The sequence below is a fragment of the Sinocyclocheilus grahami genome, unplaced genomic scaffold (assembly GCF_001515645.1).
Source record: "Sinocyclocheilus grahami isolate Dianchi unplaced genomic scaffold, SAMN03320097.WGS_v1.1 scaffold598.1, whole genome shotgun sequence".
In the NCBI taxonomy this organism is placed as follows: Eukaryota; Metazoa; Chordata; class Actinopteri; order Cypriniformes; family Cyprinidae; genus Sinocyclocheilus; species Sinocyclocheilus grahami.
The window spans coordinates 496,464-515,870 of record NW_015505777.1 but is presented as its reverse complement, the minus strand read 5'-3'; the positions used below and the strand labels follow the sequence as shown (position 1 = coordinate 515,870).

The 19,407-nt window shown below is 38.5% G+C and overlaps 1 protein-coding gene across 1 annotated transcript in view; it reads left to right on the top strand.

Annotated features, from left to right (window-relative positions):
• The window catches only part of LOC107557316 (receptor tyrosine-protein kinase erbB-4-like), a 141,575-nt gene extending 122,423 nt beyond the window's left edge, over positions 1-19,152 (top strand). Inside the window, exons 21-27 of the mRNA XM_016240702.1 lie at positions 7,680-7,835; positions 8,130-8,205; positions 9,513-9,659; positions 11,198-11,295; positions 11,394-11,561; positions 13,798-14,098; positions 17,913-19,152. Of these exons, the coding sequence (XP_016096188.1) occupies positions 7,680-7,835; positions 8,130-8,205; positions 9,513-9,659; positions 11,198-11,295; positions 11,394-11,561; positions 13,798-14,098; positions 17,913-18,772 (1,806 nt within the window). The 3' untranslated portion in view covers positions 18,773-19,152. The remainder of the gene's footprint in view (positions 1-7,679; positions 7,836-8,129; positions 8,206-9,512; positions 9,660-11,197; positions 11,296-11,393; positions 11,562-13,797; positions 14,099-17,912) is intronic.
• The last annotated feature ends 255 nt before the right edge of the window (positions 19,153-19,407 follow it).

The window sequence follows — 19,407 nt, the reverse complement described above, 5'->3', positions numbered from 1 at the left end:
GTTCGCCACAGGATTCTCAGATTTCTTCTCCTTCAGCGACGACTCTACGTTCATCACTGATCCTGAAAACCTGCTCGCCGCTGACACCCGTCACAGCTGGATTGAGACCTCCCTGCTCGGCTGACCGGCCCTCTTCGCGCCTAAGCATCGCAGCAGTTCCGGTCCTGTTCCCCTGCTGCCATCCGGCGATTCTGAAAGAGCTTATTTCTAGCAGTTAAGCCCTAAAAGGGCAAATTCTAGCGACATTGTTGCAAATGTCGCGCTGCGAGTGTGGTTCATGCAGGGAATCTTGCACGATGCAGAAGCAAATTCTAGCGACATTGTTGCAAATGTCGCGCTGCGAGTGTGGTTCATGCAGGGAATCTTGCACAATGCAGAAGGGCAGTGAGTGCGTCACCTGTCTAGGCAGCCCCCATGCAGAAACTGCTCGCTCACTGAGATGGAATGCTCTCGTTAAAAGCATGAGTCTCGCCCTTCTCCACTCGCGGACCGCCTTCATTGAAGTCAGCCCTGCTCTCCCGTTTCTCCTCTCTCAGCGAGCCTCGGAGAGGGAAACAGCGGAGTCAGGGAATAAGCAACCGGGCTGACCGGTCTCATGCCGGCACTGAGCCTGCATGCTCTCTCCCCCCGTTGCACTCGGATACGCCGCAGAAGGGCAGTGAGCTGCGTGCTTACTGAGACAGAATGCTCACTCAGAGCATGAGTCTCGCTCTTGTCCACTCGTGGACCGCCTTTCACTGAAGGAAGTGCCTCAACTCGGTTTTGACCAAATCTTAGATTGTCTGATTCGGTCTGATATCCTACAGTCACTATGACTGCGCTCACAGACACGGGCTGCTTTTACCACGAAAGCAGTCTGCCCCTGTTCGTTCACGGAAGGCGGCCCTGCCTCCCCGCTCTCATGTTTCTCTTCTCCCAGTTACCTCGGAGGAAGCAAAGGTGAGGGAAGGGAAATCAGGGGTTGAGCGATCAGGCTTGAGCAATTTCATGCCGACACACATCAGGTGTGCTTAATCTGCCAGTGTGTGTTACACATGAGAATCAGCGCTCCTCGTTTCACGAGCAGCTTAATCCTCCTAGGCAGATCAAAGCAAAATGCTGGCAGCTTCACATTTGTGTGTGCGTCGCTGAGCCCCGCCTCCCCCGCTCTTGTGTTTCTCTCCTCCCAGTTACTCGGAGGTAGAAATTACGAACTTGCGGGTATGAACGATCAGGTGATTTAATTCCGACAAAGCCCCCGCATGTATCACTCTCCACCCAGCTCTTTGATCTGCCAGTGTGTTTACAGGTGGGGATCAGCGCCTCTCATTGTCAAACGGGTCAATCCTCCTGGGTGGTTTGGAGCAGAACGCTGTCACCAATGATTCAATATCACTGCCAATTTTGTATTTGAATGTGCCTCTTGTCTGGGCCATGCTCTTACTACGCTCTTACTACGAGTGTTCATGTCTCGCTCTGCTTTGCTCGCGGCTCGCCTTCTTCAATGAAGATGGCGCTGCCCCTTCCCTCATCCGCTATGAGCAGATTTGAGAGAATACGTGTAGCATTTTTGATCTGCCACAGTGTTTACACATATAGATCATCAAAACTCCTCTTCTAACGAGCGGTTTGATCTTTTTAGGTGGATTAAAAGAGAATGCTGTCACTAATGATTATTATCACTGGCAGGTTCAAATTGGATGCGTCTGGGCCATGCCCACGCTGAGGCTGTGCGCACGAGGGCTGACTGCTCTGCTATGAGAGCATTAAGTCTAGCGAAGCATTTTTTGAAGCATTTTCAGGGAAAGCAAATTTCCTCTTCTGAGTGTGGGGTCCCCATACGGCGACCAGCCTCTCAATTTAATCCAACCCCTTGTCACATGGGCTGAGGCCTGTAGTGCCATCTCTGTAGTACCAATCTGGGTGTTGGAGATAATAAAACGAGGTTATTCACTGCAATTCGCTCGAATACGCCGCGATTCAGCTGCGTGGTTTCCACCTCAGCTTAGAGCAAAGACGCACACGTCCTGCGCTCAGAGGTGATTAATTTGCTGGCGATAGGAGCCGTAGAAACTGTTCCTCCAGCTCAGAGCGAGTCAGGCTTCCACAGCCGCTACTTCCTCATCCCCAAAAAGGATGGTGGCCTCCGGCCCATCCTCGATCTCAGACACCTGAATCACGAATTCGCTCAGGAGACTGGTTCTTTTTCACTGGATGCATACTTTCTGGCCCCCCGCACTTTTACGAAGTGCGGAGGCCTCTGCTCGAAGCGTCTCTTCACTCTGGTAGAGCGCCTCCTGGAATGGGCTCAACTCAACCTGCGCTCGCTGAGAGCAGCGCATATACCGGGCAAATTGGACCAAGGAGCGGACATGTTATCAAGGAGCAATGTCCCCTCAGGGGAGTGGACGCTCCATCCGCAGACGGTTCAGAAGATCTGGGAGTTCTTCGGCGAGGCCGAGGTGGACCCCTTCGCCTCAGACAACTCTCACTGCCCAATTTATTTCTCAATGACCAGGAACGCGTTGGCCCACGATTGGCCCAACCTCGTTTTTTATACTTTTCTCCCAACCGCCCTGATCCCACAGGTAATCAGGTGAGTAAGGGAACAAAAACACAAGGTTCTCCTGGTGGCCCCCCTTTGGATGAACCAGTTGTGGCTATCAGAGTTAACTCAGCTGTTGATAGCAGCCCCTTGGCCTGTTCTGCTGAGACGGGATCTCCTCTCTCATGTGAACGGGGCAATATCTCATCCTTGGCCCGACCTATGGGCCCTGCATCTCTGGCCGCTCGACGGGAGCATTTGAGCCTCCCAGAGTGAGTCTTAAACATGATTTCAGAGGCAAGAGCCCCGTCTACGAGACACCTCTATACCTTGAAGTGGTATTTTTTCTCCGCTTGGTGTCTAAACCACAGCAAGGACCCTCATACTTCCAATTTGACTGAGGTATTGTCATTTCTGCAAGAGCTGCTGGATAAGGGATGCTCCCCATCTGCGCTCAAAGTCTATGTGGCGGCTATAGCGGCCTCTCATGCCCCTATTGCGGGCCAATCGGTGGGCAGAAACAGCGCGGTTATCCGCTTCCTAAAGGGTGCCAGGAGGCTGAATCCGCCTCGTCCCCCTGCTGTCCCTTTATGGGATCTGCCCCCTGTGCTGAGGGCCCTTTCGAGCCGTTACAGTCTGCCAACATTCGTTCGCTATCGCTGAAGACTGCTCTGCTTCTAGCACTGGCATCAGTAAAGCAAATAAGGGACCTGCAGGTGTCAAAAGCTATGCAAAGATTGAATTTAAAGAAACAGTATCATAGCTATTAAACTATATCTTATTATTTTAAATTAGTATTTAATCTCAGAATGATCTCAGAGTAAAAAAAAAGATCTGCTGAAGTCTGATTTTGTGGTGGCTCTGCTTTAAAATTAAATTATTATAATCTTAATTCAAGTGATGAAGGATTCTGAAAGTCTGACAGTAATCAGTGTTGAGCACTACTGTAAGGTTAACCCTGCCTGCTTTAAATGTTTCAAAATGATAAACAGTTGAAAACATTAGTTAGAAATTTAGATCAAAAAGTGATCAAAAAGTAATCAAATGTAATCAGTTACATTAATGTAAGCATATTACATTTTAAATATGGTAACTTGTAATCTGTAACCTATTCCATTTCCAAAGTAACCTTCCAAACACTGATTATAATGATAGCATGCATGCCTTTGATTGTAACATTTGGGCATATTTGTGTATATGTTTCTGTATGTTCTTGCAGTATGTTTTGTACCAGTCACCTCTGTCACTTTCTATTCCCATGGTGATGCTGAGTATGGCTTCTCTCTCGTTCCAGCCCACTTCCTCTTTCCACCCTTGTCAGCAGTATTGTCTGCAGAATTAAGCATGCCTCAGCCATAGCGCCTTGTTTTTTTTTCTCTTTAATTAGTTCCAAATAATCAAGTGAGTCTAATTTTTGTTATTTGCCTATCCAGAGGCGAGAATATGTTGTAATAGGGCACAGAGGGCCCTTCCGTTCCACTGAAACTTTAACCTTTATTAATGCACACATAAAAGTTGGTGCATAAAAGAGTGAGATGAGGAGATGCTCTATGAATGCCCCCGAATGCACCTCACGCCGGCATTATGTCTCGCTCCCTGGAACGGCATGCAGATGGCTTGTTATGCTAAATGCAGACGGTGTTTTGATTAGGTTACTCCTACTTTCATCTGGGTGCTCTCAAACTGTGGACACAAAGGACTGCTCTTTGCTGCCTGTTTTATCTATGCAGTTTCTCTCTCTCTCTCTCTCTCTCTCTCTTTCTTAAAGTGAAGTTAAAGGTCTGAATACACAAAAAGCTCAAGGCTGTTAAAAGCAATGGATGCTTCTAGAAATGCACTGTAACTTTCAAGGAAGCCTATATTAACTGGAGAAAGCGATCCATTAGCATGCCTATTTATCTTAGTGGAAGTAGCTTTGTTGGCAAATGGTGTAGTTAGACTAACTGGATATCGCTCTCTTGCTAACCTTGACACCTTGGCAGCAAACACAGCAGTTATTAATATAATATCAAATAATAATAATAATAATATTAAAACTGAATGTGTTTATTTAAAATTGACATTTACATCGTTTAACCCTGTTCTTTGAACATGACTCTGTTTACTGTATTAATACATTTCTGTTTTTAGTGTGCATGATCATCATCAAAAGAAACAAAAGTCTGTGTAATGTCATGACCAATTCTACCTTGCAGACCTTGAGAATTCTACTGCGCTTATGCAAATAAGTTCACCCAGAAATAAAAATGAGCTGAAAATGTACTTACCCTCAGGTCATCCAAGATGTAGATTAGTTTAGCATTACATCATTAGCTCACCAAGATGCTCTGCAGTGAATGGGTGTCGTCAGAATGAGAGCCCAAACAGCTGATAAAAACATTACAATAATCCACAAGTAATCCACATGCCTCCAGTCCATCAGTCCAACCTGTGAAGAGAACAACTGTGTGTTTGTAAGAAACAAAACCATCAAGACATTTTTAACTTCAGTCATTTGCTTCCAGCTAAAATATCAGTCATCTATCCATACTATTGCATTCTCTTGAAAAAGTAATCTCGTCTGAATCAGGAGTGAAATATGCAGAGATTAGTCACCATTTACAAGCAACAACAGTCCAAAACAGTTCTAAACAGTTGTGTTGTTGGATTTTTATGTGAGAGGACAACAAGGTAAGGACTTTCTCTGGAGGAATTATTATTATTTTGGCCTTATATTTTGTCCAAAAGCTACAGTTTAAAGTTAAACTCGATTTGTTTCAGACAAACACGCTACTTTTTGCTTCACAAGATGTTAATTGACTGGAGTCGTGTGGATTACTTTAATATTAGAAACGTTTTGGACTGTTATTCAAAACTGTTAAACATTAAAACATTATGTGTAAGTATATGTATAATCAATCTGACTTAATATTTACATGTATTCATTATTTGTATTCATAATTTGTTATTGAATATGTACACAATTAATTATTTCTCAGACATATTTCATTAAGTTTACATATTAATTAATTGATAGCCAACATAACTGAAAATAACAAATGCACAATAATAGATAATAAGTGTTTCAGATAGCAGACCAATCGGCCAAAACAGTACAAGTAAACACCCTTTTTATTGTATGTATTTATTTGGCTACTTTAGGAGAGCCAGTATGGAGCTACGCAAATGCAATTACAGTGTAGTAAAATGAAAGTTTATTTAAAACAGATTACTTCTGGGATCAGACAGTCAATCAAGGGAAATGTTGACTGCTACAAACCTTAGCATACATGAGCCAATAGTATTCATCCTGTCATGTATCTGTTTAAAATAATTATAAATCCATGGAGCGTGTAAGACATTAAACACTTGATCTTTCAGAACAAAAGCAATGGCCATGGTGCAGGAGATGAGCAGAACACGCTTGAGGGAATGAATTTCTGTTTAATGGTTAATAAAAAATAAATGGATGGTTTGTAAGACTATGGAAAGATTCTGCTCATTTAGAACAGTGCTGCGTAATTTATCCTATGAGAGATGCTGGGCTTGCACTGCTGTTGACACAGTTATGATGTGGACTGGGTATGGTTTATTGCCGTTTAGTGACTGGAGAATGTGCATATTATTCATGCAAAATTAGAGAATAAACAGTAAGAAATGGTGATAGGAACATCTAAAGCCATGTTCTCCATTTTAAACATTGTTCTATCTGTAAAAGAGTGACAAAAAGGAACATCCTGAAAAAAATTTGATATTTTATAATAAAACAGATTAATCTACTAAATAAACCTCCTACAGCTTTCAGTTTCAAAGTTGTTAAAATACATTCAAGCATAAAACAGCTTACAACTGTAATACTATTTCACAATATTTACCTTTGGAAGGGTTGTGTACACTTAATGCATATGTCATTGTAAACAAGTTTGAAAATGTATCAATATATGTATCAAGATATCCTGATATTTTATGTTGACTTGTTAGGTTGTATACAGATAGTAATACAACATCTGTAAAACAGTACATGCATTTATTATAAAATACAGTAATAAAAAGTGTCACTTGGAAAAAGTTTGCAGTATATTGCACATTGTGGCCTTGGTGTGTCTGTGTGTGTGTGTGTATGTGTGTGTGTGTGTGTCGCTGGTGATTGATCAATCCATGATTCACTGTCTCAGTATCAGGCGTCTGCTCCTGTGTTTAATTCTCATATTTAAAGTTTCAGGACAAAATGTATTTTAACACAATGTGCTTGATTCAGCTTTTGTCTGCCTTCTTTTCTGTTGCTGCTGTCTAACTAATTTTGATTAGCACTTAAGTAAGAAAACAAATGTATTGCCTATGAAATGATGGACTATGTGGCAAAGGGAACAGTGTATTACAGAGAAAAATGTTTCTCATTGGTCAGACATTTACTGTTTTGAACACAGCCTGATGATCACTGTTGTCTTCTGTTGAATGCTGTATTATTAATAAAAACATTGGAAATATTCAGACCAGTCCTTTTTTCTTTCTATATACTTCAAGTGCACCCTTGAATTGTTTTTGTTGTCCCTTGAGGGTGTCTTTTTGCACTTTTCTTTGTTGCAAAATATCACAGACTGAAATGAAGGCAATTTTATATCACTATGTCATTCAATCTTTTTCACAGACGAGCAGCAAAAGAAACACAACTTGCAGGGGCAATTACTTTCTTTAGTTTCCAAACATGTCCATCTGTTCTCATAACTGCACAGTGTTGTTGGTATCAGTGTTTCTTTAGACGTTTTAAAGTTTCTGGTTCTGGTAAAAATAACTTAACTATTTGTTAAGATGTGAAAAATAATGTTGTACGGGATATTAAAGATGGCCAGACACTGACTGAACCCTAGAGAAAATATTTTTGGTGGGATGATTTATGAGCAGTAACTACAGAAGTGCTATAATTTTTTTTTCATCATTGTTATAACATTAGTGTTTTTCATCTGTTTAACTTTTCACAATCTGTCCAGCTCAGTTTCCAACTTGTGCAATGTAGTACACTAAATGTATCATTTTATGAAAGTAACTTTAGTTTTCAATTTTAGTAGAATTAATATTCTTAACAGACCTCCACTGTTCTGAATGCAGTGATTCATAGGTGTATTTATGATAATCATAGTGTTTTTGGATAGAAGCACTCAGATCTCCTCTTCGGCAGGGTATGATGTACTTGGAGGAGAGGAGGCTGGTGCACAGGGACCTTGCGGCCCGTAACATCCTGGTAAAATCTCCAAACCACGTCAAGATCACTGATTTTGGACTTGCTCGACTGCTGGATGTTGATGAAAAGGAGTATAATTCAGATGGAGGCAAGGTCAGTATTGACAAGCTGAGACACACTAGTTCTGAAAAACTCATAAAACTGAGTTTGGTGGTTTGGATTCATTGAGTTCATTTTAAGTGATTTTTTTAATTCATGTGGGTTGGACACAAAAAAAATGGTAGAGAGAATGGTAGTTTCTTGATTGTATTTCTAATTTCTAATCATATTGCAAATTAGACTGTTCTTTTTTTTTTCTTTAGAATTTCACAAATGTATGTTTTAATTATACATGATTGCATTACTCCATGTATTATTACATCCTGATGAGAATTCTCTCTTATGTAGATGCCCATTAAGTGGATGGCCCTGGAGTGCATTCATTACAAGAAGTTCACACATCAGAGTGATGTGTGGAGTTATGGTGAGTAAAACACTTTTACAGTGTCCTAGTTTTACTTAAATCAGTTAGTAGCATAGTATACATTTAAAGCAATCCTTCACTAGTCAATGATAAGGACTTATTTATAAGTCAACGCTACTCATAGCATAGGAGAGTCAAATTATATATATATAGGCTTTAAATAGAATTGTAACTACAGAATATATTTGGGCTCAGAACGTTTTTGTTTTTTGTTTTTTTTAATTAATACTTTTATTCAGCAGAGATGCATTAATTGATCAAAAGTGACAGTGATCTAGAAACACAGGCAATAGTTCAGGCGAGGGTCAAACAGAGTCCAAACAGAGCAGTGCAAGAGAATAATCCAAAGAAAGGCAAGATATCCAAAACCGACTAGACTAAACAGGCGAAACAGACCAAGACTAGAAACTAGTCAAATTCAGGATGGCTCCGTAACGTTGCTATCACAGACGTAGCGATATGCGCAAACAATACTCGGCAGTGAGGAAGAGGAAGAGGAAGTCCATGGCTTATGTAGGGTGTTTGATTGGTTACAGCTGTGTGTGTAATCAGTGCATTGGATGAAAGGAAATGTAGTCCGGGGTGACATGCAACAGTTTGTGTAGTGTGAGAGTCAATGTAACTGGAAGGCAACATCTGGTGGCGAGCAGACGGAAAACCACAGACCAGATTTATGACAATATTAGAATGATTTCTGGAGAATCATGCGACACTGAGGACTGGTGTAATGATGCTCAAAATTCAGCTTTGTGTCACAGGAATGAATTACTTTTGAAAATATATAACAGTTATTTTAAATTGTAAAATATTTTTGATCAAATAAATGCAGCCTTGATGCCCATAAAATATTTCTTTTCAAATCTAGTAAAAGAAAAATATTACCGACCACAAACTTTAAAATTCTATTGGTATTGGTGTCTGTATATGATATAATATATAAATTAAATGGTGTATTTAAATGGTGTATTCTGTTACAATTTTAAAATTACAAATATTTTATTTGTAATATTTGTTTTACGTTGTTTAATATTTGACAATGCAATATCTTTAAATTAATTGTTATATATTATTATAATTTATTACTTAATATATATATATATATATATATATATATATAATTATTTTATTAATTGATAGATAAAAACTAAAATAAACAATTAAATAAGATACAATTTCTAAATAAAAATAATAGTTGTATGTAATAATAAAAAAAAATGTATTATTACATTACATTAGCTTAGTTTTTTTTTTTTTTTACTCAAATCTGTCTGTATACTGAAAGTGATGTGTTGACTATTGTCATTCAGGGGTGACTATCTGGGAGCTAATGACGTTTGGAGGAAAGCCCTATGATGGGATTCCCACACGTGCGATTCCAGACATCTTGGAGAAGGGCGAACGTTTGCCCCAGCCGCCCATCTGCACCATAGACGTCTACATGGTGATGGTGAAATGTGAGTGTTATGTAGAATCCTGAATGTGATCAGTAGCTCCAATTCTACAGAAAGGTACTAGCACACATACAGTTCAGTGATGGTAAATCATGGATGTGTAGTATAAGAATTCCAATGTATTCCAATAACTTTAATGTACACAAAACAGCCTTACTGTGATTTTTCTATGCTATAATTTTTATACTAATACCGTGATATTTTATTTAGCAAGATACATGCAGTCACATGGTTTTTAGCCCAGCCGCTCGCCATGTTTGGACAGACAGTCTTGTGGACTGTGGTAATAAGCAGCTGGGTGAGCGGTGGGGTTTCTCATCCGGTTCAATCAAATAAACACAAAGAGATGAAATGAGACACGGACTGAACCCATTAATTCTAATTACATTTTGACTGTAAGCTGTTGTTTGTGATTCTACTCGCTGTGACATCTGTAGCCCCACGGACAATGAAATGTGAAATATTGATGGAGATGAAACGTGGTGTGATTGCGTGAGTAATTGCTGCTCATTTGGATAATGTGTTTGAGTGTGAGAACTGAAAGGAAATTAATTGGGAGGAAATAAGGAGCAGGCTGCTGCAAGGTGAGGGCATGTTACTTCCTGTCAGAGACATAATAGAACTGTAAGAAGTTCAGTAATTTGGGGTAATGTGGAAAGAAAAAAAACAGCTCAATAAGATGCAAATGAGTCTGTCTGTCTATCTATAGTGCCCTCCACTAATATTGGCACCCTTGTTAAATATGAGCAAAGGTGGCTGTGAAAATAAATCTGCATTGTTTATATTTTTATCTTTCATTCAAAAAGTAAAACAATTGAAAGTGGAACTCACATTATGAAATTAATGTTTTTCTCCAATGCATGTAGGCCAACAATTGTTGGCACCCCTAGACATTTTTATGGGTAAAATATCTCTGAAGTATATTCCCATTCAGATGGGACTGGCTTCTATGGTCAGATGAAACAAAAAAAAGAGGCTTTTGGCAGCAAACCCACCAGATGGGTTTGGTGCAAATAGGGTTAAAAAGTACCCCATGCCCATGGTGAAATTTTTACTTGCCTATTTTTCTGAAGGAGGTCCTGGACATCTTGTTCAGATACATGGCTTCTACATGACTACATGGATTCTATCAAATACCAACAGATAAAAACATCTAAACCTGACTGTCTCTTTTAAAAAAATCGTATAATGGGCCGTGGTTGGCTCTTCCATCAGGACAATGATCCAAAACAAACATCACAATCAACACAAAAAGGTGTCTCTGAGCACAAAATGAAGCTTCTGCCATGGCCGTCCCAGTTCCCTGACCTCAACCCTATAGAAAATGAGTGGGGTGAACTGAAGAGAAGAATCGCCAACATGGAGCAGGAAATCTGAAGGATCTTGAGTGATTCCGTATGAAGGAATTTATCTGTCTTTCTATCTGTCTGTCATCTGTCAAAATAAAACTTAATTTGAGTAACTACATTGCAGTGTCTGTAAAAACTGTGTAATTGATAAATGTGGTTACTACTGGCATTTCTTACTGTCTTCACCTCCAGGCTGGATGATTGATGCTGATAGTCGGCCTCGGTTTAAAGAACTCGCTGCAGAGTTCAGCCGCATGGCACGAGACCCTCAGAGATACCTCGTCATACAGGTGAAAATATAACTATTTTTGTATTATATCTCACCTTGAAAATCAATACTTTTGTCCAACGTGATCGCAGAGAGTGATGGTGTCATTTCTGCTCTCAGGGGGATGACCGCATGAAGCTGCCCAGCCCCAACCACAGTAAGTTCTTCCAGAGTCTACTGGACGAGGAGGAGCTGGAAGACCTGATGGACGCTGAGGAGTACTTGGTTCCTCAGACCTTTAATATCGCTACCTCTTCTCACACAAGACCACCAATTGATACCAGTAAGGTAAGAATAGCTCTTTGCTTTGTTTACAGTTTTTTTTTTTTCATGACCTGATAAAATATATACCTTGATTGCTGTGCAAGTGCAAAAAAAAAAGAAAAGTTTAAATGTAAAGCCTTTGAATATTTTTTGTTTTACTTTCTTCTGTTAAACGTACACTACCAGTCAAAAGTTTTCTTTTCTATTTTAATATACTGTATGTAAAATGTAATTCCTGTAATGGCAAAGCAGAATTTTCAGCAGCCATTACTCCAGTCTTCAATGTCCATGATCCTTAAGAAATCAGCCTAAAATATATTAAAATGAAATAATCAGAATTATAAAATGTATAGGTTATCTTCCCAGAAGAGTGTCCACACTGAGGCTCTGTAGTACTTTGTTTATCACGATTTGTTGACCAGTGCTGTAAGTATAGGATCAGGACAATCTCTTAACAGCAGTTTTGAAAGGAATTAACTAGTTTGTCCAATATAATGCATATGTGGTAGATGGTAGAGGCGGTACTGTTTAGAAAACCTTTTTTTGAAACAAAAAGATGTATTATACCCGGTTATCCAAAAGCATTTCATGTCAATGGAAATTGTTTAGTCAGCCATCTTTGCTTATTGGAACACAATTGGGCAGATGGAAAATTAAATGAAAATGAAATTTAGCTGAACATTTGCTCACTCTCAGGTCATCCAAGATGAAGAAGAGTTTTTTTATTTTCTTTATTGAAATTGACTTAGAGACATTTAGCATCACATCAGTTGCTCACCAATGGATTCTCTAGGAAATGGGTGCCGTCAGAATGATAGTCCAAACAGCTGATAAAACATTACAAAAATCTACAAGTCAGGAGAATGAAATAGTGTAGACAATATTGATAGCATGCACTTTTAACAATATCTGAAAGATAATTAATTCAAAGTCAGGGGTCCAGTGCCCAACTAAACAGAACACTAAACAGACATAAATAACTTTTATATATGTACCATATGAAATAAATAAAGCCAAAATGGTTTGTAATAAGTGAACATGAAAGTACCTAAAAACAGCAGCTTTCCATTGTGAACTTTCATTATCAAGAACTCTTTATTAGCAATAGCACTTCTCATAACCCATGTTATTGATCAAACTGCTTATGATTATGCTGTTATTTGCTGTTATTTTCATATCTCTAAATGTTTGTTTGTTTGCAATTTTTTGGTTTTTACATCAATAATGGCTTTACTTTCTTTGATTACAGTTACTTCTAATGTAATTGCATTTAATACTGTATAGACTATTGAACAATTCTATTTAAAACAGTATATTTTTTCTATATAAAACAATATCAAAATCTATATAGAACTATGCAAGCTTATCCCCAAAGATACTGCTTACATACAGACAACTGGCCTACTCACAATCAACCCTGCAAGACCATGCTGGTGAACCATCTTCACCAGCTCGATTTGGCTTGAGAACAGCATGACTATGGGGGTCAACCAGCTAGACCAGCACAGACCAGCATAAACCAGCCTGGACCAGCATTAAATTCACTGTAATCAAAGTTCATGCTGGTCCAGGACTCGAGTCGTGTGGATTATTGTGATGGTTTTGTCAGTTGTTTGGACTCTTAGTCTGACGGCACACATTGACTGCAGAGGATCCATTGGTAAGCAAATGATGTAATGCTAAATTTCTCTAAATCTGTTTCAAAGAAGAAACTAACTCTGAGGGTGAGTACATTTTCAGCAAATTTTGTTTGAACTATTCCTTGAAGAAAAATGGTTACTAAATCATTAAGGGAAAATAATTTTGGCTTTCATTACTCTCATACTAACCAGCCAAACATTGACCCCTTATTTTGAAAGTAATAACTAATTTTGTAATTCTGTTTTTCCATGAAACCTTTAGTTTCACCTTTAATAAAACTTCACATCATTGTATTGTTCCCATAGTCTTTTTTTATTTTAATATATATATATATATATATATATATATATTATTTTATTTTTATTTTTTTTCATACTGGGTCAAAAACACTTACATTTGGACGGCATGAGAGAGACAAAAACACTCCTTTCCACATGCACTAAGACAGCCTGTCCGATCTACTCTGGTTTTAGTACAAAATGTTGTTTTCTAGCAGTGACACCCCCTACAATTTTCAACTGACTTTTTATTTGTAATTGAACAGTATCATTATAAGACTTAGATTTAGACACCTAAGGTGGATGATCCATCCAAACTTTATTTTTATTCCCCTATATAGACACAACTGAGGTGTCGTGAGAGAGTTTTTAGCCCAGAAGATGGGATGGGGGCTTGCTCCCATGAAACTTCTGGATCAGGGAGTGACGTCTTCATCCCTGGAAGCACACAAGGTGCGGGTCTCGACGCCCTTGAGGAACAACAGTGTAATGGGAGTTTGAAGAAACAGCACATGTCCGGCTCAGGAGACGACTGCATTATACAACGCTATAGCGCTGACCCAACTGTCTTTCTCGGAGTAAAGAATCCAAAGACCACTGATGGAGATGGTTTCATGAGCCCTATGAACAAGTCATCCTCAGGTAAAACAAAAATAAAAGAGAGATAATTTAAATAGTTGATGTCTTTTTGAGGAGTTGCATTTAAAATCCACTTGGCTCAAAAATATGAGGGGGCATGTGTATGTTGCTTCTGTGTATACATTGATTATTTTGGTGTAAATCACCTCTGAAATACTTTTATTACACATTCTCTGGTTGATAATAATCGCAGTCGTTCCATTTCAACCTCAGATAATTTAAAACAAAAGGGTGTCTGGAGTAAAACATTAATCCAGTGTGTTGGGTTGAGTAGGATGATAAATCAATAGATTCTGAGTTCCTCCATTAAAAATTTTGTCAGCAGTTAATGGTCTCATCCTTCACCTCAGAGGGCTTAAACTAAAGAGTGCCAATTAATTGTGGGTGGTTAACTACAAGTAGGCTACTCACTGTTTTTGTCATTGTTTTTATGCTAGTATCAGTCGTTAAACTACAGCCATGAGGCTTTATGTTATTAGCACATAGTAGCAAAACTATAGCTGAAGCTGTTTAAGACTGTATAATTGTTCAAATGTTTGGGGCCAGTAAAATGTGGTTAATGTTTTTGAAACAACTTTTTTTATTATTGTCACCAAAGTTGTATTTATTTGATTAAAAATACAGTAATATTGAAAAATATATAATTTTTAAAATAATGTAAAATATTTATTATTTTCATACTTTTAAAATGTAATTTATTCCTGTGGTGGTAAAGCTGATTTTTTTAGCAGCCTTTACTCCAGTTTTCATTGTCACATGATCACTCAGAAATCTCAAGAAACATTTATTATTATTATCAATTTTGAAAACATTAAACTGTGCTGCTTAATGTTTGTGAAAACCATGATATCTTCAGGATTCTTTGATGAATGGAAAGTAGAAAAGAACAGCATTTACTTAACAAGAGAAGTCTTTGCAACAATCTATAAGTATTTTGATCAATTTAAAACATCCTTGCTAAATAAAAGTATTAATTTCTTAATGTTACGAACTAGCTTAATATGTAGTTTAATTGAAATGCTCTGTCTGAACAAATACATTTATTATCAAACGTATTAATGTTACTCTAGAGAAAAAGGACATTCTGTAACAATTTTTATTATTGCCTTAGACTGCAGACTTGAAACACTTAATATTCAGTATAATGTGACAAAAACTTGAATGTAGCTTGCTATCATGCTGCACTGCTATTTGAGTAAACAAACATCTTACTGGTAATGCTACAATGTATTAAAAACTGCTACTACCTTAAAGGTGGGGTAAGCGATTTCTGGTAGCCAATGTTGACATTTGAAATCACCAAAACAAACACCCCTACCCCAAAAGGGGTGATTTTCAACGGTCGCTTTGTCGCGTCCAGTGTACTAGACAGACTTTAGCTGTTGCGGCACAGACATGGTGTTACTCACCTATTGAGAAAAAACAAAGCATTCTCGGCGTCCGATCGCAGGCCTTCCGCTCCTTGAGTTCTCTCCAGTGCTGGAAAGCTGATCCGATATTTACACGGGTCCTACTTCTTGCATTATTGCCTTAAGCCTTCTTTTGTTCCGCAGACGTCTCTTTTGTTTTTTATCCGCCATTTCTATCTTTCTGTTGCTTGGCTCGCTAATGTCCGTCCTGTGCACTGAACGCTCTCTCCTCCACATCATGAGTAGACGTGCCCCTTACTGCTGATTGGCTGAATCAGTTTTCTAAAGCATTTTTTAAAAATCACTTACCCCACCTTTAAAGCTGCAGTCCGTAAGTTTTGCCTCTTTGTCGCCATCTCTCTGTTTGAAAACCTGCAATTGCAGCTGTGTGCGGAATTATCTTCCTTGTGTGAGTTGTAGGGTGGCACGGTTCCAGCGCGGATGAATCTAATGTTTTGAGGAGTATGTGTGGTAGTCAGTCACCGCACCGGTGTGGATTTTGTACTTTGCACTCACAGATTCTAGCCTACGTCCTGGAATATATGACTCAAATAAGCATTTTCACAGGTTATTGTAATCAGAACAAGTAACAAGTCTGCCATGTTTGTTCTGACCAACTGAGGAAAAAAGCATTACAATAAATCGCGCTACGAATGGTGATTTAATCTAAATTAGCTCATATCACATCAAACCGTGCAAAGTATTATTATTGTTATACTTTATTCTCAAATTGTTAATGTTAACAACATCAGCATTGCATGACTATGAGTATAGTGTGTATAATCTCTAATTGTCATACCTCTCGAATTTCATATTAAGAAATTATTTTAACCCGAAAAGCAAATTATGCTCCCTTCGAACTGGTTGTCTTTAAAATACAAATATTTTGTAATCCCAGGCTATCTGTAATCAGAAGCACATTTAAAACTGGAATATAATTTAATTTCATTCACATGTGTTTCATAAACACATAATCCTTTCTGGATTACAATCCACCATCAAAATGATACATTTCATTATTCCAGCTGCTGTGAGAAAAGGCTACAAACGATCGGCCACCTGCAGGATCCTCACATGCCATAGCCTAGTAGCCGGGACAAGTTCTTTATGTTTACAGACGTGACATAATGATGCAGCAGCATGCTCGAATTTCCCGCAAAAACCTACCCATACCACTCAAATTAGAAAACATTACTATAGAATGACCCTTGTAAATCGGACTAAAGTAAGGCGATAGTTTCGAACACTGGCTGGTTATTTACTTGCTCAAATATTGATTTCGGATCATTTTTAACCAAAAAAAGTTACGGACTGCAGCTTTAATGAAAATTGTAGCTGAATAGTGTTGCTACTTTTGGTGTCCATATTTACATAATTTTCAATTAAGTTTCATGTTCTTTTTAGGCCTTTATTCTGAAGATGTTCACATGAATATTCCTGTGCACGTAATCAGCCTATTCAGAATAAACTAAGACTGATGTTCTCATCTTGAAATACTAAAGATGCTTGCTCATTTAATACGCTGCATATCTATTATGCGAACAATAATTTAATCAGCTCATTAATTCTCATTCATTTCCTGAACAATAACACACAAGAATGCGATGAATTGTAAAATGTAGGTCATGAGATGCATACAAATGTAGGCCACAATGTTCCTTCCTTCTCTCCAAAAATGCATTTCTTGGATAGTTCTGTCTGTGTCTAATATCACCCAGAATTATCTTGTTTGTAAATGCACTGATTCATGAGTGCTCAGTTAAAGATGATTTATGTTGAATAAGGTATGACCCACAATTTGGATAAATACAATCATGTATTGTATCTTATGTGTTTGTGCATGTTAACACTATTGCTAGCAGTGCTGGGGAAAGTTACTTTTAAAAGTAATGCATTACAATATTTGATTACTCCCTAAAAAACTAATTATATTACTTAGTTACTTTTTATGGAAAGTAATGTGTTATGTTACTTTTGCATTACTTTTTAAATCTGGGCATGGCTTACTTGTTTTTAATATAAAAAGTTCTATATACACCAAAAGAGAAATGATTAAGCCTCAGGTTGAAGAAAATGTAAATTCAAAATTCACGTCTGTTCAGTAGAGACGCTCTTGTAACACGCTGACTTATTTCATTTAATTTAATATTAAAGTCTTGTCCTTATTAGAGAAAATATATCAATTGTAGTATTAGTTAGTGCACCTATATTTGTATCTTGGATCAAAAGTTGACTAGAATATTTCAAGTAGTCCGTGAGTTATGAAGGAAAATGTAAAAAAAAAAATGTTACAGTAGCCCCCGATCTCCCCTTCTACTTTGGTAACCATTTATGTGGTGAGTGACAATGATTCTGTATACAGTATGGAGCTTTTGTCATTCTATTTTCAATGTCTTTTGTGTCTATAGACCATCTTAGTCCTGTTGAGGAGAATCCTTTTGTAAACCAACGGAAAAATGGAAATATTAATGCACTGGAAAACCCGGGTTACCACAGCACCCCTGATAGGAAACCCAAGGGAGAGGATGAGTATATCAACGCACCCCTTTACCTAAACACATACAATAACAGTAGTGGTACAAACCAGGAGATTATGAGGAAAAATGGAACTTCCATCCCGCTACAGATGACAATGGCAGCCAACACCGCAAGTAGCCACGTTATCCTCTCAACACAAACTGGGAAAGCCCACCACCATGGCCAGGGAACACATGTTCATTTTGCCGTTCCACCTGTTCAGCCCCCCCAAACCAGATCGATGAGCCAAAATAGCCAGCATTCCCAGTCGCCACATGGTGCCGAATCCAATTCCTCTAGCATGTCTGGCAATCCCTCCTTGTTAACCCAAATCTCCCTTGTCAGCCAACAGATCCAACCTTGTCCTGCGAGTCAGTCCGGCTCTTCAACCCATCTGGCTCAAGTGGTAAAATCGGCAGTCACTAGTAAAAGTATATTCGGCCTTCCCGGCCACCTTGTCTATCCAGGTAACATGCTTCAAGCGGGTCATACTGGGACTGTAATGGCCGACAGTAAGTCGAAGAAGAACTTTGATTATCCTGACTACTGGCAGCATAGTCTACCACCCAATGTGACTCAGCCAAACCCTCAAGATCCAACGCAAGTGTGCAAAAGCAAACATCTCTACAGGCACAGCATCCGAAGTCGCATCGCCGTGGCTGACAACCCTGAGTATCTTTCTGAGTTTAACAAGAGACCAGGAACAGTTCTGCCACCTCCACCATACCGGCACAGGAATACGGTAGTGTAACGACGCAGTTCTAGAGAGCCAGATTCTCCTACCAGCACCGTACGATTAAATGGAATTACTGAATTAATGGAAAACTCCCAACTTCAGGAATTAAGGATGGAGACTTATCGGATGTTAAAGGGAACACTGATCAACCAAAGTGCCTCTAAACTATTCCAAAAGCTATTCCATCTTTTCTATTCCAATAAATCAGAATGTAACCAGATGTGCATCCTTTAAAGGGATAATTTAACCAAAAATGAACATGCTGTCATAATTTATTCTCTGTCATGTCGCTCCAAACATACTTATGTTGAAACACAAATGAAGATATTTTTTATGAACCCTGAGAGATTTTTGTCCTTCCACTGAAAGTCCATTACACAGAGGAAAAAAAAACTCTAATTTATAACACCATATACATTTTGTTAGTCTGTTTAAGTTAGTTTACTTACTATAAATAAATATATCTTCGGAAGACCTTTATTGTGATGTCTCTTTAAAATATGCATAATCTTTTCTGTTATATACTAACAAAAACACCAAAAAATAAATAAAACCCACAATAATTTCTGCAGTCAGTAAAGCTAGCTAATATGTATTCTGCACATCGACACTTTGGTGTCAAGCAGAAATACTATTTAGGCTAAATTATT